The sequence below is a fragment of the Agelaius tricolor genome, unplaced genomic scaffold, assembly GCF_023055355.1.
Source record: "Agelaius tricolor isolate 1412-34295 unplaced genomic scaffold, bAgeTri1.0.p SCAF_16, whole genome shotgun sequence".
In the NCBI taxonomy this organism is placed as follows: Eukaryota; Metazoa; Chordata; class Aves; order Passeriformes; family Icteridae; genus Agelaius; species Agelaius tricolor.
The window spans coordinates 797,531-819,144 of NW_027269276.1; the positions used below are offsets into that span (position 1 = coordinate 797,531).

Genomic DNA, 21,614 nt, shown 5'->3' on the forward strand with positions numbered 1-21,614 from the left:
GGTTTTTATTTTTTTTTTCCGCCCAGTCTGGCTCCTCACGGCGCAGGCAGCCAGCAGTCGGCAGCCAAGCCGCCCCCGCCGGCCGAGCGGGGCGGAGCGGGCGCGGAGCCCGCGGACTCCATGTCCCGGCATGCCCGAGCCGCGGCTGCGCGCCGGGGCCGGGCCGGGCAGCGCCGGGGCCGGGCCGGGCAGCGCCGGGGCCCCGCGGGGAGCGGCCGGAGGAGGGACCGGCCCTTATAAATGGCGCCCAAGCAGGACCCCAAGCCCAAGTTCCAGGAGGGTGAGTGCGGGCAGGGCTCGGGGCCGCGGCGCGGGCGGGCCGGGGGTGCCGCGGGCCGCGCCCGGCGCGGGGGGCTCGGCTTCGGCCCCGGGGCTCGGCATCCGCTCCCAGCGCTCCCGGCTCAGCCCCCAGCAGGTGCCGAGAGGTGGGAGAGCTGGGTTCCCGCAGGCTTTGTCTCCTCCCGGCCCTCCTCTTTCCTCCCCGGAGCACGCGGGCCCTTCCCACCCCGTTATTCCAAATATCCTTCGTTTTCCTGCGCGGATGTTCCTTGGCATTAAAACTGCTGAAATGCCTCTGGTTTGTCGGGGGTTTTGTTTTAATGCGTTTGGAAAATGATTATTTATTGCCCCCCGGAAGGGAGCCCAGTGCAGGAGGATTCATGGAGGTAGCGTTGGATTCCAGCACAGCTGGAATCCACATCTGCCGCAGAGCGCCGGGCTTTAAGTGAATGAGGATTAATCGAGCTTTTTAGGAGGATTTTTCTGGGTATATTTTGATCTTTAGGTAATGGTTGCGGTTGAGAGTAATAGAGGTAGGATAAATAAAAATAGCAGTGCAGTGTAAGATGGATGCCCCATCCCTGGAATGTCTCAGGCCAGGTTGGATGGTCCTGGAGCACCTGGGACGGTGGAAGGTGTCCCTGTCCTGGCAGGGGTGGGATGGGACGAGCTTCGGTGTAAGGAGCAGGGTGTTCATCCAGGGAACAGCCCTTGTGTGAGCGAGCAGGAGCCTGCCGGCTTATCATGGAGACAAAGAGCCCTTTCTGCAAATCATCCGTGTGGTTTTTAAAAATGAGTGTTCCTCGGTAACCGTGGGCATCTCTCCTGGAAAACACTGCGCAGCTCTGAGCCAGGGGTGTGTCTGCCGCCAGCACTGTGACAACGAGGGTGGTAATGTCACCTCTGATTGTCAGCCCTGCTGTAGGGACATTTTTAAATAAATAAAAACACTGACTGTGTAATGTGTCGGTGTGGGCACTTCCGGGAGAGCCCTTCTGAGCCTTTCTCTTTGTTGAGACACAGAAGCATTTCACAGTTCTGCAGCTCATCTTCCCAAAACCGGGAGGCACTGCAGCTTCCAGCAGGAGATGTGTGCCCTCAGGTATCCTGTGTTAAGTACCCTGCAAACCCCACAGTGGAACCACGCAATGAGGCTTGGCCAGGAGGAGCTAAAGCCAGGCTGAAGGACAACCTCACCCTGCTCCAAACCCCAGAGTGAGGGGCTCTGCTGCTGCCCTGCCCTGTCCCCCAGGCTGGCTGGGGAAGCAGCATGAGGCTCTCCCTTCCTGACTCCCCTAAGCTGGGAATGCCACGTGCGGCCCTTCCTGCAAGGAAAGGACACGGCTGACGGTGCCTTTCAGGAGCTGCAGGTGCAGAGGTGGGGTGGTAGAGGAGTGCCCTGGATCAGTGGCCCTCCAGAGGGGCAGCTCTGCCTGCCTGTGGCTGAGCCCAGCCTGCTGTGGGGGCTGCAGCCTGACCTGAGCCTGGGGAGGAGATCTGGGCATGCCAGGGAGGGGCAGGGATGTGGGGTTTGCTGCCAAAGGCACCGGCACTATTGCTTTGTGTGTGTGCAGCTGCTCCTGGATCCTCAGGGATCTCTGCTCTGGGCTCCAAACAATCTCAGCTCTGATCCCTTTGGTGGGACAGAGAAATTGCCTCTGCAGTCAGTTCCTGCCTCGGGGCTCTCCCTGGCTGCTCTGTGCTGTTCCTGGTGACAGGGCTGTGGGCATGGCCCTCTGAGCTGAGTGTCTGTGCTTCCCTTGCAGGTGAGCGAGTGCTTTGTTTCCATGGACCTCTCCTTTATGAAGCCAAGGTGGGTGTGTGTGGCTGCTGCTGCTGCCCAGGAAAACAGGGACGTGTTTCTGTCTGCTGTGCCTCTAGGTGGGACCAAGGACTGGAACTAAAATTAACAAAAACCTGTCTGAAATCGGTGTCAAGCCCTGGGGCTCTATTCCAGAACAATTTCAGGAAGCCCAGTGGCACCATGCAGCTATTCCGGGAAGCTCCCAGAGGCTGTTAGAACATGCAGAACACTGGAAATATCCCAGAACACTTTGTGCCTGCAGGGTTTGGTGCCTGAGCTGCTCAGGGGGAGGGGGCTGAGTACAGCCCATGGCCTTCCTCAGTGCCCAGGAGGAGCTGCACTGCAGTGACAAAGGAAGTGGCAGCCCCAGTTCTGCTTCCAGTTCTGGCTTTTTAACTACAGGAGCCTGCACTGCAGATTTGTGCCCCTGCTGCCTCAGTGTTTGAGTGCTTCCATTCCCTCTGAAAGGGAAGGAAAGGCCTCTTGGAGCTGTGTGGCTTGGAAGGTGTGCAGAAATTCCTGGGGTGCCTCATACAGGGATTTAAATCCTTCAGGATTTGGTGTCAGTGAGTGTTAACACAGGGAGGCAGGAGAAACACTCCACTTCTTTCTTCAGGACAAAGAGTTGTAATGCTAAAACCTCACCCAGAGCACTGAGAGGGTTTGAGCTGCTCCAAACCATTGCCACCTTAGGGCTCCTACTCTGCTCCTTCCTGCCTCTGGAACAGGAGGATGAGGTTGTGGGAATGTGGGACAATTCCCACCTTTTGCTGGGGTTTGATTTTGTGTGCTCAGGGCTGTTGTGCCAGTGCTGCAGAGAGGAGGGTGATGGAGGCTCCTGGTTTTGAGGAAATGGCCCCGTGCCACTCAGCAGCCCGAGCTGGAGAGCAGCTGTGCTTGCCCTCCTTTTTCCAGAGTGCAATGAGTGCTGCAGGGCAGGCTGTGCCAGCTGGGTGCTGCAGGGATCTCCCAGCTCACAAGTGGCTTTTGCCTGGCTCTTTGTACTGAGTGCATCCTTCTGAGCTCCTGCTCTGGCACAATGAACTTAAAGTTTCATTTTGAAAAGGTTTGGCTTGTTTATTTTAAGGGTTTAATTTTAAAAGCTGCTTTGTCAGTATTAATGAATAACAGCCTTGGCTTTCTTCCTGCTCCTTTGATCTGTTTTTCTCTCGTGGTTTTCAGTCCAGCAGTTGTTTTGTTCCTGACCACATCCTTGGTGTCCCACGGCAAGGTGGTCAGAGCAGCTCTTTGGGAGGGCTCGTGGCAAACAGGAGCTGTTTGTGCATCTCTGCCGTGCAGAGTTGAAGGAGATTCACTTCAGGCCCTTCTAACCTCCAGCAGGGAAAAAATTTTGCTGCAGAACTGTATTTGAGTCATCTTTTGCTTGGTGCTCAGCCCCTTTATTCTCTAAACAAGCAGAGGCAGGCGCAGGCTGTGTGTGGCTGGGGTTAGCTCCAGGCTGTCAGAACAAGCACTGCTGCAGCAGGAGCAGGAGAACCTTGATCCTGGCTGGGTTTAGTTCCATGTGTGGCATTTTGCAGCTGTTTCCTGAAACAGGAGGTTCCTCTCTGGCAGTATTTTGTAGCTGAGGTGGGTACAGCACAGTGTGGTCTTGGGAAAATGTTGTATAGCCAAAGGTTCTGCCCTCTCAGACACTTGGAGGGGGTTCTGTGTGCCAGGAAAATACCAATTGTGATTTTGGGAGTAGTTTTTACTTCAGTGGAAGAAAAACTCTTTTACAGAGACTCAGCTCTGGAGCCCTGCAGGTTTTGCTGCAGCCTCATTCTGTCACTGCTCAGGGGAGCAGTGGCAGCTGAATCTCAGCACCTCCAGAACAGGACTTGAACTTCCTGGAGGAAGTGTTGAGTTGGTGGATTTGATTTGTACAGCCCAGAAGTTCAGGGGCAGGGAAAACTCTGCAAGTGAAAGCAGCAAAATTCCCTGAGCTCTCCCTCTTTTCCCTGGGACTGACTCACCTCTCTTCTCTGTTCCAGTGTGTAAAGGTTGCCATAAAGGACAAGCAAGTGAAATACTTTATCCACTACAGTGGCTGGAATAAAAAGTAAGTAGTGCATGGAATAAAAGCAGGATTTCTCTTTCCTTTCCAGGGAGATGCTTTGTCTGAGTGTGGGCTGGGTGCAGCAGCCCTGCCATGTCCCTGCAGCTGGCAGATCCTCTGGGATTGACCAGAGTGATTTCCTACCTGAGCTGCTGATTTAATACCTGATTTATGGAACACAGAGCTGGCCATTTCCTGCAGAGCTGTCAGAGGCTGCTGGGAGTGCTCTGGGACATTCTGGTTGTTCAGGGTGGGAAGCACTGGAGTTCCTCCCTGGCAGAAAGCTCTGCTATGAAAACTTCCTGGTTATGCCTTGGGAGGAAGGGCAGCTCCTACTGCGGTGGGGCAAAGCCACTCAGATCCCCTGCCTCTCACCCCAGCTGTTCAGGGGATTTTGGAGCACAGCTTGCTGAGGGCTGGGTTAGCAGCAGGTGCAGCCTGTGTTTCAGCTCCAGCCTCTCAGATTAAAGTAAACCTACAGGTGCTTTTTTCTCCTGCAAAACTGGCAGGGTTCCAGCTGGGAGATGGCTGAGGGTTACAGGCACCTCTGTGGGATAAATGTTGAGCCCATTAGAGGTGAAAGCTTCAATGAGGCTGTTACATTGATGTACTTTTCTCCCTTTTTTGAGTTATTTTCTACCCCTCAGGTTGAATTTAGGAAATGGAGGGGTTTTTTTTTCTATGTGATTAAAAACCTCAGCTCTTCAGACCCAGAAGTCTCAGAGGGCAGTTTCATGTTTGGTTTGGTTTCATTTCAGTGCTGAGGACTCTTAGTCACAGCAGTCTTGATCTCTGTGATGTGACTAAAAGCTGAACCTCGTGTTTTAGATGGGACTTTTAATTGCATCCGCTCTCCCTGCTGCCAGAGGGCCAGGGGATGGCCCAGTGTAAACACAACACTTACAGGGGCACAATCACTGTGTGCTGGCTCCTCTTAATGAGGCAGCACCAGCATGGCCCTTCCTTCCCTTGTTTGTGCCACGGAGGGGCAGAGGTGCTGTCCCCATCCCACTTTTCTTGCTTGTGCTGTTTGAGTTGTCATTTTTGCCTTCAAGCTCCAATTAAAGGACATTAAAAGTGGCGTTGATGTAAGAGCCAGGGCAGCACAGCCTTCATGTGCCACTGTCAGGGCCTGGCTTGGAGTTATTTTGCCAGTATCAAGAGACAGGATAGAAGAAAGCTTTGTCACCTGGGCACACAGCACTTCTGCAAGGTCTCTTGCAGCTGGACAGGCAGGAGAGGGATAAGTGCTTAGGCAGCTGAGCAGAGCACTGCCCAGAGGCTTTGGGCACAGCTGGAGGTGTTCTCTGCAGTCTGCAGGTGCTGCCCTTGCCTTCTCTCCACCTTCTCCAGTCCTGCTGCTCCTGCAGCAATATTGGTTTGGCCACGTGCTGCTCCAAGAGTGGCAGCTGCTGAAAACTGGCACAGAACTCTTCATAGAGAGCTTTAACTGCTATACTTTGGAATACCTCGGCCACTTTTAATGTGTTTTGTTTGTAATAAGTTGTCAGATTGCTCAGCTGAGGCACTCTGTGTTGAAGTGGAATTCCTGCTGTAATGGCAATTTCCCCAACACCTGTTCTCTTAAATCGTTCAGATTCTGCAAATATTCATGCCATCTTGGTTCCCTTCACAGACAGAAATCAGAGCTCTTCTCCTTACAGTAAGATCCTATTGCTGAATTTGTTAACCTATAAAATGTTGGAATAGATAAAGGAAACTTTCTCAGTAATATACTGTGGCTACAGATATCCCATAATTTTGTAAGCATAGAGTATTTTTTTTCCCTGTGATACTTTTTTTTTGAATTAAAGACTGTTCTCTCCCTCCTAAATTGCCCATCCCTCAAGTGTGGGAAGCTGGAAATGCCAGAGGGTTGCACTTCCCTGGATAGATCATTCCAGCTCCAGTCAGTGGGGAACGTTTGGTGACTTTGGCCTTGAGCTGTGCCAGTCCATGACTTGACACAAAGCAGAGTTTAGTCCCAAATTCTGTGAAGCTTTAATTGACTGTTGTGTGTAGAAGGCAATCATGGGATGGCTTTGAGTGATGATTTATTTCTCTCCGGGTTTTTTCCAGCTGGGATGAATGGGTTCCAGAAAGCAGAGTGCTCAAATACGTGGATACCAACCTGCAGAAACAAAAAGAACTCCAGAAGGCCAACCAGTGAGTAGTGAGGAAGGAGGGATTGTCAGGGAATGTTTATTCAACAGAGCTTCCACCCAGTTATCAGGGGAAGCTACTGAGTTTCAAACCAAAACCAAAAAAGCTTCTTTTTCCACCAAAATCTTTCTGAATACGCTCTGTTTAAAGGGAACAATATGCAGAGGGGAAGATGAGAGGAGCTGCTCCAGGCAAGAAGACTTCTGGTCTGCAGCAGAAGAATGTTGAAGTGTAAGATTCTTTTCATTTAAAAATAAAAAACCCACCTCCCAACCCTGCCCAAAACACCTCCCAGACTTTGGCTCATCAGTTTTACTTTTAGTGGCTCTGCAGCTCAACTCCATTTCTTGTGGCACAGCCTTGAGCAAAAGCAGTTTAATGGCACCAAAAAGGTCTTTGTTAAAGTATTTCATTTAAAATGCCTTTTAGATGGTGCACAGTTAATGTTGAATGGAGGTGCTGAGCAGACACACTCTGCATTTTTTTGCAGTCTATTGTTGGTGGCCTGACACTCAAAAAATGGTGATTCCTCATAAGTCTTGTGTATCTCAGTAAAATCAGTTTCTTTATAGAATTTCCCAGCTCTTCCAAGCACTTTGGAATAAAATTCTTACAATGTCTTACCTTCTGCCATGGTGCAGTTGTCAAAACTGCATTTAAAGAGCCTTTCTTTGGCTGGTTTTGACAAAACTAAACCAATAAATACACAGTTAAAAATGGGCCTGCATCCTAAGAGATCAGAAGCAAGCTCTACTAGAAGAACTTAATTTTGAGCTGTGACTGTCAGATTTCCTTCACTCATCCTTTTGGTGATTCAGGACAGATTTTATGGTAGATTTTCAGACAATCAGTGCAGCTCTGCTCACTTGTCATCTTCTGTTTGGGCAGGGTTTCACTTAATGATGAATGTGGCCCTTACTAATGGGCTGTTTTGAATCCCTAACTTCATTTGTGATCCTGGCTGTCATAAGGAAGCTGCTGAAATGCCACCAGTTCTTCAGAAGTGGATTTGGCAGCAGCCTCAGGCTGCAGGGCTCACTCAGGGGCGGGTTTGGCATGGAATGTGAGTCATGGCTGTGAGGAGTGCAGCACAAGTGGGGACAGGGAGCTGGGGTTTGCTCTGGATCCTGGGCCAGTTTCACTTTGGGACTGGCCAGAACCTGGCCAGGGCTGTCTGTAGCTGGCTCCTGGTCTGGGGAAGGGGGAATCAGTGAATCTGCTGGGTCCCCCTGGATCTCCTGGCTGGGTGCTCCCCTGTGCTCAGGTGCTGCAGGCTGAGCTCCAGCTGAGTCCTGCCAGCTCAGGAGCAGCCTCCACAGGAACCACTCACTCACTGCTGTGCTCACCTGGGGTCAGACAAAGCTCAGCCCAACTCTGTAGGCAGCTGATAATGATAAGTGTCATTAAAACCTAATTAAAACAGGTCTGAATGATGACCAGCACTGATTTGGCTGCTTAAGGGGCTGTTCCGGCTGAGTGTCTCCCATGTGAGCGGTGGGAGGGAGCTGATGGTGGGTGTGAGTTTGACTCAGCTGTGAGTGTGTGTTGATTGCACTACAGAGTAATGCTTCCCAAAATACCGTGCCAAAATCCAGCCTCGGGGTTGTTCCCTTGTTGTACATCAGAGCTCATTGCAGACACACGAAATACCGGTGGTGGGGAGGGGAGAAACTGTTCTAAAAGGGTGACACCATCCATCTCTGTGGGCCACTTTTGTGGCACTCCTGGAGGCTCTGAGGGGAAGGTGGTTTATACTCTGAGATGTGTTCCCCTGCTAAGCAGGCAGTGGTGGCACGAGTGTGAGCACAGCGTGTGCCCAGCAGTGCTCAGAGAGGTGAGCTGCAGGAGGGCAGGCTGGGCTGTGAGAGGCTGCCCACGAGCTGTGTGTGCCCTGTCCCCAGGTTTTTCCGGCGGGATGGAGCCCACGCCGTGTGCTGCCTGGAGACCCCAGCCATCTCCACACGGTGAGTGAGGCCTGGGGCAGCCGCCATGCAGGGCTGCCAGGCAGGGCCCCCTCCTCCTTCCCTGGCTGCTGGGCAGGCCCTGGGAGCTCTCCTGGGGCCCACCTTGCCTCTCTCCTGGGCTCTTCCCTGGCTTCTTCCCTGCTTTGGTTGTTGGCTTCTGGGCAGGCCTTGGGAGCCCTCAGCTCTCCTGGTGCCCACCCTCCTCCCTCTTCTCTGGTTTCTTTCCTGGTTTCTTTGTTGGGTTCTGGGCAGGCCCTGGGAGCCCTTGGCTGTCTTGGAGCCCACCTTTCCCCTCCCCTGGGTTCTGCCCTGGGTTTTGGACAGGCCCTGGGAGGCCTTGGCTCCCCTGGCTTCTCCCCAGGTTCTGGGCAGGCCCTGGGTTCTCCCCTGGGTTCTGGGCAGGCCCTGGGCGCCCTTGGCTCCCCTGGGTTCTCCCCTGGGTTTTTGGCAGGCCCTGGGTTCTCCCCTGGGTTCCCCACTGTGTTCCCCCTGGGTTCTGGACAGGCCCTGGGAACCCTCAGCTCCCCTGAGTTCTCTCCCAGGTTCTGGGCAGGCCCTGGGGGCCCTTGGCTCTCCTGGGTTCCCCCCTGGGTTCTCCCCCAGGTTCTGGGCAGGCCCTGGGTTCTCCCCTGGGTTCTGGGCAGGCCCTGGGGGCCCGTGCTGTCCTGGGTTCTCTCCTGGTTCTCCCACAGGTTCTGGGCTGGCCCTGGGGGCCCTTGGCTCTCCTGGGTTCCCCCCTGGGTACTCCCCTGGGTTCTGGGCAGGCCCTGGGGGCCCGTGCTGTCCTGGGGTGCTTTGGCAGCAGGGCCCTGTTTGGGGCTGTTGAAAGCCCATCTGCAGCTCCTCTGCCCTGCACCTTTGTGGTCGGGCTGGGTGCAGTGGGAGGACGCTCCCTGTGTCCAGCTGACTCCAGACTTTCAGCCCTGGATCCTTCTAGAGCCTGCAGCCTGGAGTCCTGGAAAGCAGCACCAAGGAGTTTTCAGGGGCCTTGGGAGCAGTGCTGGCGTTGGAAGGGAGAGCTCAGAACCTGCTCCTTGTGTGTGCTTTTGTTTGAGTCTGTTCAGGGTAACTGTTCTGCAAACTGCAGCAGCTGGTTCCAAAAGCTGTGAAGCAATCTCTGATCAGATAGAAATATGTATGAAATGCAGGTTTGGGTTTAAAATAATTGCTCATCTTCTGGTAACTGGAAGCTGTAGCAGAAAAAAATGTGTAGTTAAAGCAGGCTGCCTATGCAACACCTTCTGACTCTGTTAAACGTAGCTCAGCTGAATCTCAGCTTCCAAAAGTTTATTCTACATTTCATGGGCCTAAAATTCAGGAAACAGAGTTAATGGGTGCTTGAAAAATACAAAGGGTAACCAAGTGTTCTGGAGGGAAGATATGGTACTGAGTAACAAATTAGGGAATAACATCTGGTTGTAAATTACCTAAATGGAGTTTTAAAAAACTCTGCTTCTGTTCTAATGGTTAACCTGATTTTTATCTTGTGAATTAATTCTGTAGGGCTCCCTGATCCTCCCTGTTGGCTTTGGAAGAAAAGCCTTTCTCTTCAGTGCACCAGCCCACTGTTGGTGACTTACCCTGGGAATTGCTCCCTCTGAGGGATGAGCTTTATCCTGCACAGACTTTCAGCCTCATTTCAGCTGCTTTGCCTTTAAACAACCCCTTTATTCTCCCTATCTCCTGCCCTTCCTCAGAGCTCTGCCTGTTTCCTGGCCCTGATAAACCCAGTCCAGAGCCTGAAAACAAGAGTCATTGAGGGAATGCTGAATTTCTGAGGGATCAGGCTTGGCCTGGTAGAGTTTTATCCACCCAGTGCCCAGTTTTTGAGCAGTGGATCCAGGCTGCTCTTGGCAGGGAGCAAGCTGAGAATAAATCATGGTACTCCAGCTAAAACTGGCTGAAAATGGGTAGTAAATAGACAAAGTGCTCCAGCATCTTCCCTCTGCTGCTGCCCTGGTAAAGCTGGAGGGTTTTTTTCCATCTTTTACTGGAAGTTAATTCAGTTTAGTGAGATTTTTCTGGGAATCCCAGCACTTTCCTTGTGCCACATTCTGTCTGAAATAAAACAGCCACAAACCTCATGTAGTTCTCCAAGAGCACTTGGGAAGGATAAAACTTCCCAGAAATGGTGAATTCTAACCTGTTTCTTGAGGAATCTTGTGATACCATAGCCCTGAAGCCAACTTGTAGCTTGTGTTTCCTCTGTGTGTCCTTAGCTAAACACTGCCCAGGCCCCTTGAGGATTGCTCCTGCTGCTTGAAACATTTTCTGGCTTTCTGCTGTGCCTTCTTTAAGTATCACTCTCTTGACATGTGCACTAATTTGTGTTCTTCTTGCAGGAAAACAAAAAAGAACAAGCAGAAAAGTAAGTGTGTTTTATTTTGCATCTGAGTGGGTCTCTCTAGTGAAGGATTTGTAGCTGAAACAAGACCTTCAGCCTGCCCCAATAATTCAGTGACACCTTGTGCTGTCCCTCCTGGGCTCCTGGGGCTCTCCCTGCTCAGGAAGGGGAAGGTTCACACTTTTCTGCTTGGTACAAAATGTACTCGTTCCAGTCTGTCAGGATTTTGAGCTCTTGCAATTGCAAAGTGAAGCTGATCTGCTGAAATAATTTCCTAACTCAAACTTGGGTTTTCTTAATGAGATGGAGACATGACACAGCTGCAGAGCTGAGCTGCTGGGTCCAAAAATTCTCCCCCAAAAATGTGACAGACTGGTGTGGTTCTAGTGCAGAAACCTCCCTCAGACAAGTGCCAGTGCAGCAGTTTAAACTGGCACAAATGGGGGACTCCCAGAACAGAAGTAATATTTAAAACAACAACAAAAAAACCCCAACAGGAGCAAAGGTGACCTGAGAAAAATCTGAGCCTTACTTTGAAATCCTTGCCCTAAATGTTGCCTGCTGTTTTTTCTGCTGCTGTGTGTGCTGTGCACAGCTCCAGGCATTGGGGAGGGGAGCAGCACCAGCGAGACTCCCCAGCCTCCCAGGAAGAAGAGGGCTCGGGTGGATCCAACTGTTGAAAGTGTGAGTATTTTCCATTCCCTCCCAGGGATTTTGGGTGGAAAACAGAAGGGTGCTGTGCTCCCAATTAGTACCTGAGAGTAATTAGTCTGGCTTGGCTGTTCTCAGGAGGAGACGTTTATGAACAGAGTTGAAGTGAAGGTGAAGATCCCTGAAGAGCTGAAGCCATGGCTGGTGGATGACTGGGACTTGATCACCAGGCAGAAACAGGTACCTGTGGAAATCCTGCCCAGCTCTGGGGGACACCTTCCACTATCCCAGGCTGCCCAGCTTGGTTGGGGTTTTTAATGCCCAACTAAACTCTTGGAGCAGTCCTTTCCTAACCTGAATCATCTTAACCTGCTGATTTTATCCTAGAAATAGCCTGGTGAGAAAGGGTTTCAGTTCAGCTTCCAGGTATAAATGTCTGCAAGAATAAGACAAACTTTTATTCTGTTTTGCATTTGTAGCTCTTCTACCTCCCTGCCAAGAAGAATGTGGACTCCATTTTAGAGGATTATGCAAACTACAAAAAATCCCGAGGAAATACTGATAACAAGTGAGTAGTGCTCACTGCCAGCCTTAAACACCTCCTTGGCTCTTGTTGTTGGACTTGGATTCCATGGAAAATGGAATAAGGATGTGAAACCTGACCCAGCCCCATGTCCAATGCCCTGTTCCAAGCCCAAGGTGATAGTGGTGTTCAGAAATCCTGAGGGAGTAATTCCAAATGCACGTCTGCTTTCTGCGTATGAGTTCTGCTTCCCCACTTGCCCTAAGCCTTTTCCTGAAGGAAGCTGATGAAACTTCCCAGAGAAGCCATGTGGGGTGAGCTCAGTGCCTCTGGGCTCCCTCACAGAGCCAGGGGCCAGGGAGGTGCACGAGGACTTGTAAATACTCAGATGGGCAAAGCCAATTATTGTTTGTAATTACCCAGCAATCAGCCCTGAGCAAAACAAGGTGTGTTTACTCTGCAGGAGACTTTCCTGTTTGAAAGGGAGAACAGAAAGGGGAAGTAATTTTCTTCCATTCAAGAGGAAGCAGATTATTGACTTGTCAGGGTGTTTTAACCTGCTCTGATGTAATTGTCCTGATGCCTGTTCTAAATTTGTTGGCAGGGCGGGGTGAGGGCTCTGCTCTTCTGTCATTGCCAGGTCCTGTAGAGGCAGGGTGAGGTTGGAGGCCTGCAGGAATCTGGCAGGAGAGGCCTGGGAGGAAGGGAGCAGGTGCCTGAAATACATGGGGACTGTTCCCCTGCCCAGTGCAATTAATTCAGTATTGTCCTTTGAACATGGTGTGAGCTGGGATGAGATGTGGGTGACAGAGAAAGCTGCTGAATGTCCCCAGTGCCGCCTGTGCTTTCAGAAGGGCTGCTCCAAGTCCATCTCTGCTGTTCTTGGTTTGCCTGCATCTTGGCTCTGTTCAGAACAGCCCATTTTCCAGGGAGGTCTGGAATTGCATCCCTCCCTGTGGCTGTAGATTTTAAGGTCTCCGGACAAATTTCCTTGCAAGGTGTGAAAGGCCATCCTGATTTTGGTGGTGTCCCCAAGCCAAGCCTCGCCCTGGAGCAGTCCTTGTTCCTTGGAGCAGGCCTTGCAGAGCTCTCTGTCCCCAGGGAGTACGCTGTCAACGAGGTGGTGGCTGGGATCAAGGAGTATTTCAATGTCATGCTGGGCACCCAGCTGCTGTACAAGTTCGAGAGGCCCCAGTACGCCGAGATCCTGGCGGATCACCCCGACGCCCCCATGTCCCAGGTCTACGGGGCCCCACACCTCCTGAGGCTCTTTGGTGAGTGCCACCTGGGCAGGGGGGGATGGACAGCACTGGGAAGGAGTCAACTGCTTGTTTCCCCCTCTTGAGCCTGTGACAGGCGGCTCTGAAGGGAGGGCTCATTCCCTAAGGGTGGATTCATTCCCTATCCATGTACCCAAAAGGCTCAGAGCCATTGTGGGGTTTGGGATGGACATTAATTTTTGAAGTCTGGTTGGTTTGGGTGAAATTGTATAAATTGGAATAGATCCCTGGGCTGCTTTCCTGTGCTGCTGTAAGGCTGTGGGCTCACACAGTGGCTTGAAGCAGTGTTTGTGACAAGTGTCCTTGCTTCGGGCAGTGCGGATCGGAGCCATGCTGGCCTACACGCCCCTGGATGAGAAGAGTCTGGCTTTGCTCTTGAACTACTTGCATGACTTCTTAAAGTGAGTACTTGTGAGGTCTTCCAGCAAGAAAGAGAGAGGTCAGGGAGCTCAGGCTGCTGTGAGGCTGCCCCTTTTCAGTGAATTGTTGTGTAACTGGGGCCTGTGTGTGGGATCTTCCCCACGGCTGCAGTGAAGCCTCTCAGACTCCACTTCTCTGGTTCTGTTAATCTGCACTCCTACCCTGTCCCATCTGCTCCTTGTTGCAAAATAAATGCTTCAACATTTATTTATAGCTGCTAAAAAAAGCAGATGATAATTCCAGCAAGCTATTAAATTACACAACAGTTACTCAACAACAATTGAGCAAATGTTTAAAAAGTGATGAACTTTAGGAATGTTATTTCTGGGACAGACTGTCACCAGGGCTTTAGTGTGCTATGGTTCCCTGTAGCCGTGGGATGTTCAGGAGGGGAAACATCCTATAATAATAAAACACTTCAATGTGAAATGAGGTGAGCTTTAAGGTCCCTTCCAACCCAAATCATTCCGTGATTAGGAGCTATTGGAAGCTGAAAGAAAAGCCTCAGTAAATCCAGGACATCTCTGCAGCAGGGCTTGACAGGAGTCAGCCTGGTAGCCAGGGGAAACCTGCCCTGGTCCTTTGGGGCAGCTGAGGTAAATGCAGGTGCTGAAGAGCTCTGGCTGTGAGGTAGAAATGTGAACCCAGTGAGCAGAAATCCTGAACCCATTCCATGAGAATCAATGGCACACAGCCTTTACCTTTGGCCATTCCTTGTTTTGCCATCCTTCACTCAGCCCTCGAGGGTCCCTGTTTGTGCAGACAGAGCTTCCTGGTGTCCTGTTCTGTTCCTCCTTCTTTGAGCAGAGCAGTACCAGATCAATTCTTGGTACAGCAGCTGCCTGAACCTCAAATACCACCAGCTTCATCCTGTTCATCCTGAGCTGCCAGAGCTCACCTGGAGCCAGAGGTGCTTGGCAGCTCGTTTGGAATGGGATTTTTGGCTGAGCTGTCAGACCTGTAAGTGCTTGGCAGAGCTGATGGGAGCAGCTACTGTGGGACTGACTGGTGCTTCTCAAACCCTGTTGTGTGTCTGGGCATTCAGATTCACTGAAACACGGAGGGTTTGGGCAAGCAGCAATGTAATGGTTTTGTTGTTTTTGTAGATACTTAGCGAAGAATTCCTCTGCGTTGTTCAGTGCCAGCGATTACGAGGTGGCCCCTCCGGAGTACCACCGGAAGGCAGTGTAATCCACGGAGCAAGGCTCGGATCCTGCCCACTGTCCACTCCTGCATCCTGTCCTTCACCTCCCCGTCACACAGCTCCTCACAGCTCCTGTAAACATAGAGTGATTCAAGTTGTGTGTGTGAAGTGCAACTGCCACCTAAGTCCGGAAGATTCCTTGTTCTGCAGTGGAATCTCTTGTCCCAGGGTGGAAGCTCCGTGGTGTTCCTGGCTCGGTGTGTGCATCGCTGGGATGTAAAGGAATGTGTTCTGGTGTGTCATTGTCTGGACTCAGTGCTCGTAGGGCTGCTCTCCCCAGAGGCTCGGCCTCACTAACCTGCTTTATTCCATAGTAATGACAGACCACGAGGGCTGTGTCACCTGTCTCGGTGCTATTGACTGTCTCACTCACCCCAGTGACTTTTTGGTGTTGAAAGTTCAATGTTTGGTTCATAAATGTCTGCTTTTCATGGGGTAGTTGAAGGACTGTGACTTTTTTTTATATTCTAATGATAGGAAAATGCATTCTCATCTCGTAGTGTTTGGAAATGTTGGTCTTTCGCAGAGCTGTTTTACAGATCTGCAAATAAACTTTTTTAATTTCAAATGTGGTTTCTGGTGTTTGTGTTTGCATCAGTCTCTGCTCTGTGAGTGTCCTGGCCAGGCTGAGCAAGGGAATGAGGGGTTTGGATCTCTTAAAGGCATTGCATGACTTGGCTCTGAATAGCTGCTCTTTGCAGGCAAAATACCAGGTTTTAATCACAGATGTTACTGCAGGAAGCCACAGTGGCCAGGGATCTGGGACCCATGCTGTCCCAGGGCTGCTCTGGGGTGGGACTGAGCCTTTCCTGCAGGGGCTGAGGGGCAGGAGGGTCCCACACGTGTCCCCAGCATGGCTGTGCCCTCCCAGCCCCGCCTGGGGTGAGGATGGGCTGGGCTGGGCTGCCCGGGGCTGAGGGAAGGTCTGAGCACATTCCCTGGACGGGAGCCCAGCAGGGTCCTGTCCCACCCTGCTGCCCTCCTGTGCTGAGCACAGCCCCCAGTGCTGCTGGGGATGGGATGGTCCAGTTGGATAAGGAGCTGTTTGAAAAAGCAGCAGGATCTGCTGTTCCATGGAAAAAGGACAATGTTGAGCAATGGGGTGAGGGGAAGTTGCCATGGAAACTGAGGCAGGGCTCGGAGCCCCTGTGGCACTTCCACGGCGGGTTCCTACTCGGAATTCTGCTCAGGGCAGGCAGGGAGCAGGGAAAGGGGCACTGTGGGGTCCCTGCCCAGCACCAGCCTGGGGGAAGGTGGGTGCCCCTCCTGCTCCTGGTGCTGTTCTAATCGCTGCCTGCTGGCCTCAGCCTTGTTAATTAGCCACTTCTCATTATTTATCCTGGCCATTACCCGGAGCCAGGATCATGTTCCAATCTGAACAATGGATTTATCCTTTGCCAACCACCCCAAGAGTGAAAATGGCCTTTTGCTGTTAGTGCTTGTGCTCACAGAACAGGGTTTGTACCAAGGCCTGTTGGGATCTTCTGGTCATTGTGTTTTATGTGGGAAGGTCCCTGGGCTCCTGCTGGCAAACCAAGGTTCCCAGGGAGAGTTCACCTGGTCCTGTGTTGCCCCTCTGAGCTGGGAGCCTCTGCTCCCTCCAGCTCTTCCTGGAAAGGGTGAACTCTTCCAGGCTGGCCTGAGGCAGGAATTGTTGGCTCCTTGGTGCCCTTGGCCCCCATGGAGGCTGGGTGCGCTCATGGTTGTGGCTCCTCAGACAGGGCTGTATCCCCTGGGGAAGCTGAGGAGTTTGTAGAGCAGGAAATGAGATCTTTGCAAGGATGGACTGCTGGAGGCCAAGCCCTGTGCCCAGGAGGGGAGTCCCTGGCACAGCACGATGTGACAGAGCCTGGGGGAGCTCAGCTGGTCGAGCTCCCTGCTGGAAAAGGTGCTTTTACACATGGGAAATGATTGTTTGGGGAATCATGAGGAGCTGTGAGGAGCTGTCCCTGTCAGGGTTGACCCCGGCAGGAGGGCAGGGCTGTGCCATGCCATTCCCCATGTCCCAGCCGTGCCATTCCCCATGTCCCAGCTGTGCCATTCCCCATGTCCCAGCCGTGCTGTTCCCAGTGTTTGGGCTGTGCATCCTGCCCCACGCTGTGTCCCTTTTTCCTTCCTTTGCTCCGATGTGAGGGTGGTTTCCTGTGCCGAGGGTGCGGAGGGCTGGGTCCCTCCTCGCCTGCTTTCCTGCTGCCCTTTCGAGCCTGGCCGGTGCGGCAGCGCCTGTGCCAGATGCAATCCCAACGCTGCTCCATCCCTGCCCTGCTGTCTTGGCACAGCCAGGAGAGGAGAGGAGGGAGCAGAGTGATCCCAAGGCTGCTCCATCCCTGCCCTGCTGCCTCGGCACAGCCAGGAGAGGAGAGGAGGGAGCAGAGTGATCCCTGTGGCACTGCCCCAGCTCAGCCATGGCATCTGCACAGGTGAGTGCCCCCATAACCATGTCCCAATGTCCTCCTGGCTGTGTCCTGCATGTGCCGTGTCCCTGTGCCTTGGGGTGTACTGGGAGCTGTGCCCTGCCCAGGGATCTGTGCTGGGGGGGCTTGGGGCCTCAGCCCTGACATGGCCAAGGGAAAGAGCAAGGGCTGTTGGAGCTGCTGGGGCTTCTGGAGCTCTCTGCAAGGGACAAGGAGCTTATTGCAGGGGATAAGGAGCTAACAGGTCCCAAAGCCCATTAAGGCTCCATGGGGCTCCCTGTTACCTGCAATAGGCACATGCTCACTGGGCTTTGCCACACCAGCATTATGCCAAGTCTTTGCCCCACTCCCTCCTGTTAATTATTAACTGGAATTAATGAGATGAAGGGTGGAGAGATGCAGGGAGCACTGCAGAGGCTGCTCCCCTGCCCCATCACCCCAAGGCCCTGCTGGTGCCCCCAGAGCAAAGGCAGCAGCAGAGGCTCCAGCCCCAGCGTGGCTTCTGCAGCCTGTGTGGCCTTCCTGGGTGTCAGGGAGCTGTAATCAGCTTCTCTGCAGTAAAGCAGCTTTCTGCAGCTGCCCTGGGCCATGAGCAGGGGCTGCCAGGAGCCATGTGTCCCCTTGAGGACCCTGCTGCTGGGTGGCACTATTATTTGTTTTCCCTTCCTATGGCTTCACCAGCTGCTGGAAGTTCTGGAAGGCCTTGGCCAGGCAGCACCCACTGGCAACATGAATGGGTGGAGGGTGGGAGTCCCATGGGCTCCAGTCCCTGTCCTTGGCAGGAACAGCCAGGGCAGCAGCAGGGCCAGGGAGCAGCTCTGGCTCAGCCGCTGCTCTCACCGGTAATTGGCACTGAGGGGTTGCTCAATGCAGCAGTGAAGGCTGCTGGCTAATTAGTTTATTCTCTAAAACAGCCTCTCAGTAGCAGCTCGGTGATCTGGGAAAGGCCAGGGCTGGACAGGGCTGTCATTACCTCGTTAGGCCAGCTAATGGAGCTGGGAAACACAAACCCGTGCACGCTCAGCTGTGACACAGCAGCCGTGGGTCCGTGGGGCCCTGGTGTGGTACAGGCACCCCTGGGCCTGAGGAACCTTCCCGGGGGACAGTGCCGAGCAGCTGCCCTGGCTCCTGTGACAGCCCGGGGGCACACCGAGGATCGAGGGAATGGCTTTTCCAGAGGCCGTGCAGTGTGAGCTGGCTCGGGAGCGCTATCAGCCCCCTCCACTGCCACAATCGCTGCTTTTGTTTCTCAGCTGGGTGGGGAGTGGAAACCCGGCGTCCCTTCCCGTACAAAACAACAGGGCTTCGTTATCCAGGGCCCCAGTGCTCCACCGATGGAGCTCCCACCCTTCTTCATCCCTTCTGCTCTCTATGGAGCTCTCCATGGAAACGGGATCGGCATCATTCCCGCCAGTCCCATAGCCATGCTGGGTTAGCAGGGCTGGGGCTCCGAGCTGGCACCAGAACAGCTGTGCCCTCCCTGGCCCGAGAGGCTGCCCTGATCCCTGTGCCCTCCCCGGACTGAGAGGATGCCCCGGTCCCTGTTCTCTCCCGCATTGAGAGGATGCCCCGGTCCCTGTTCTCTCCCCGCACTGAGAGGATGCCCCGGTCCCTGTTCTCTCTGCATTGAGAGGATGCCCCGGTCCCTGTTCTCTCTCTGCATTGAGAGGATTCCCGGTCCCTGTTCTCTCTCTGCATTGAGAGGATTCCCGGTCCCTGTTCTCTCCCCGCACTGAGAGGATGCCCCGGTCCCTGTGCCCTCCCTGATCTAAGAGGATGCCCCGGTCCCTGTTCTCTCCCTGCATTGAGAGGATGCCCCGGTCCCTGTTCTCTCTCTGCATTGAGAGGATGCCCCGGTCCCTGTTCTCTCTCTGCATTCAGAGGATGCCCCGGTCCCTGTTCTCTCCCCGCATTGAGAGGATGCTCTGTGCTTGAGGGACGGGTTGGCCCTTCCCTTCCCAGGACCTGCGCTTCCATACAGCGGCAGGGCAGGTTCCAGTGCCCGCTGGCATCCGAGGGCCAGCGGGACAGAACCGGAGCGCTGCACGGCAGCACTGGGCTGTGCCGATTTCCCCTGCTCCTCCCTGGGTTGCTCAGTGCATGGGTGATGCCGGGAGCGAGGAATGCAGGGCTGGCCGAGCTCCTCCTGCCGCTGGCAGCCCCGACAGCCCGGTCCTGCTGCCAGCCCAGCCCAGGGCAGGTATCGCCACCACACCCAGACCTGTGCGGGAGCCCTGACCCCGACACCGCCAAGCCTGCGCTTGAACCCGGCCGCAGGTGGAGGTGATGCTCCGAGAGGAGGAGGAGGAGGGATAATTACTGGCCCGGGCCACCCTTGCGTGCTTCGTGGTCCAGCGGCTCAGCAATTAGCGCTTGGGAGCGGCCGGGGAGGAGCTCCTCGTGATCTCTGTCTCTCGGAGTTTCCCAGCAGAAGCTGTTCCCAGTGATTTGCTCTGAAGTGTCGCTGCCCCAGCTGAACCTGTGCGGCAGCTGCTGCCTCACCTGCCCGCAGGTCTGGGCAAAGAAAACGCTGGTCCCTCCATAAAGTCAACATCACTGTAGGCTTTGATTATATCTGGCAAACAGATGCAGTCACACATATCCGTGATATTTTTTTTCACCCGTGGAGAATTAATGATAGAGAAAAATTAATTTTGATTAACAACTGGTGTGTCACCAAAAGGGACTTTTTTTAAATGAGGGGAAAAACAGTTATGCCATAATAATTCCAAGCTGGTGCCTCAGCCAGTGCTCTGAGGAGATGGGATCAGTACTCCAGGGGAAACTGAGGCAGACGGAGGTGAGGGCTGGTGCTGGAAGCAGAAGGTGCAGCAGGACAGAGGGCTGTCAGTGGCTCCTTGTCACCTGTCACCTCTGCTCCACGCTCAGCTCCTGCATCCCCCAGGACAGTGCTGGAAGCTGCAGCAGTGCTGGGCTGGCTGGAGCTGGGGCATGGCAGCTCTGCCCGGCTGTGACACTGACTGAAGTTCTGGTGGGTGACCTGCAGAGCGTGGGCACCTTGTGTGCACCCCAGCACCTCCTGCCCTCGAGTGGGGCAGCCAGGGGCTGTCACCAAAGCTGGGAGGTGCCCCGAGTGGTGGCTGGTATGGGCCCTGGCCCGAGCGGGGAGCACTGGACGAGAGCCCTGCATCCACTGGCATGTTTCTACTTTTAACATCTTAAGGACTGTGTCTGTAACCTGCCCTAATTTTAGGTCCCTGGCGCTGAATCTCGCAGGGAAGGATGAGCGCAGGTGTAAAATTAGCTGGATTATTCTGGGCTGGCAGTTACCAGTGCCCCACCATGGAAAAGTCCAGCTCAGCCTTGTGTGTGCTGCTGCCTCCCAGGCAGCCCTGCTCCCACCTCAGGATCAGCCTGCAACCACAGTCTTGTTGTCCACGTGGAGGTTTAGAGGGAAAGGACACCATTCCTGCATTTAGGAATTGATCCATGTTAGGGGCAGCTAAACAGAGCAGCCTTGCAGTCCCAGTGGTTTGACTAGGAAGCAGAGACTGAACAAGGATAAATAGTGTATTTCTAGGCTCTGCCACAGCTGGAGGAGAGATTATGTGAAATAACTAACATGGAAATGTTAATCAGCATTAGCTGTAGCCCAAATTCCATTACAGGAATGCTAAACAAAGAGAAGGAAAAGACTAGGATTAGGGTGGCTTGGCAACAGACTGTCCTCCCCAAAGTTTGGCTCTCATGCCCCAGGATTTAAGCTGTTATTTAAAATACAAGTCATTTTCTTTCCCTCCTCGGTGCAAACACCAGAATGTCCAGGTGCAGAGCAGCTGGAACTGGCACATGGAGTGTGCAGCAGCCTGGAACACCCCACAGAGGACAGAGCACAGCAGCAGCTCCTGAGTGTGAGCACAACCATCCCTGCCCAGGCTGCTCCTGCCAGGGACCAGTGTCACAGAGAGGCAGTGACCGAGGGGGCTGCAGGGGACACGGCCAGGCTGGCCAGCTGGGGGGACTCTGAAAGGACATTTCTCAGGGTTTTGGTTTTTCCTGCCTGGACATGATTTCCTGAGCTTTCAGGTTTTAATGTTACCTTGTGTTCGACTGTTCACTCCCTGGTTTCAGTACTTTTCCCTGCTTGCTTTGTCCTGGCCCTTTTTTACCAAGTTTTCAGAGTTAATATTTCTGAAGTAACTCAGGTTCCTCCTGTTCTTCCCCTAAGGAGCCAGGCTGGGAGAGCTGGGGGGGTTCAGCCTGGAGAAGGGAAGGCTCCAGGAAGATTTTAGAGCCCCTTCCAGTGCCTAAAGGAGCTCCAAGAGACCTGGAAAGGGACTTTGAACACAGGCCTGGAGGTACAGGACAAGGGGGAATGACTTCACACAGCTTTAAGGTCCCTTCCATCCTAAACCAGTCTGGGATTCTGTGATCCTGTGTTCTCATTCGAGCTGGAAATGCACAAGGACGTGGAGCTGTGGAGTCTGACACAGGGGAAACCCCTAGGGCAGAGTTCACCCCAGTCCAGCAGAACTGGAAAGGGTTTGG

The 21,614-nt window shown here is 53.4% G+C and overlaps 1 protein-coding gene across 1 annotated transcript; it reads left to right on the forward strand.

The window, feature by feature from the left end:
* Positions 1-117: 117 nt before the first annotated feature.
* Positions 118-15,259, forward strand: MORF4L1 (mortality factor 4 like 1). The gene is made up of 13 exons (XM_071441091.1): positions 118-280; positions 2,046-2,092; positions 4,078-4,145; positions 6,222-6,308; positions 6,456-6,536; positions 8,207-8,269; positions 10,612-10,637; positions 11,209-11,297; positions 11,403-11,504; positions 11,744-11,832; positions 12,889-13,061; positions 13,384-13,468; positions 14,594-15,259. Exons 1-13 carry the CDS (start codon positions 241-243, stop codon positions 14,676-14,678), a joined length of 1,035 nt encoding a protein of 344 aa, XP_071297192.1. The 5' UTR covers positions 118-240; the 3' UTR covers positions 14,679-15,259.
* The last annotated feature ends 6,355 nt before the right edge of the window (positions 15,260-21,614 follow it).

What these genes read in the sequence shown, in the direction of transcription:
- MORF4L1 (XM_071441091.1), top strand. Translation starts at nt 241, where the DNA reads ATGGCGCCCAAGCAGGACCCCAAGCCCAAGTTCCAGGAGG. An exon ending in ACCCCAGCCATCTCCACACG is followed by an intron (nt 8,270 to 10,611) that starts GTGAGTGAGGCC and finishes TTCTTCTTGCAG; the next exon opens with GAAAACAAAAAAGAACAAGC. An exon ending in AAAAAAGAACAAGCAGAAAA is followed by an intron (nt 10,638 to 11,208) that starts GTAAGTGTGTTT and finishes TGCTGTGCACAG; the next exon opens with CTCCAGGCATTGGGGAGGGG.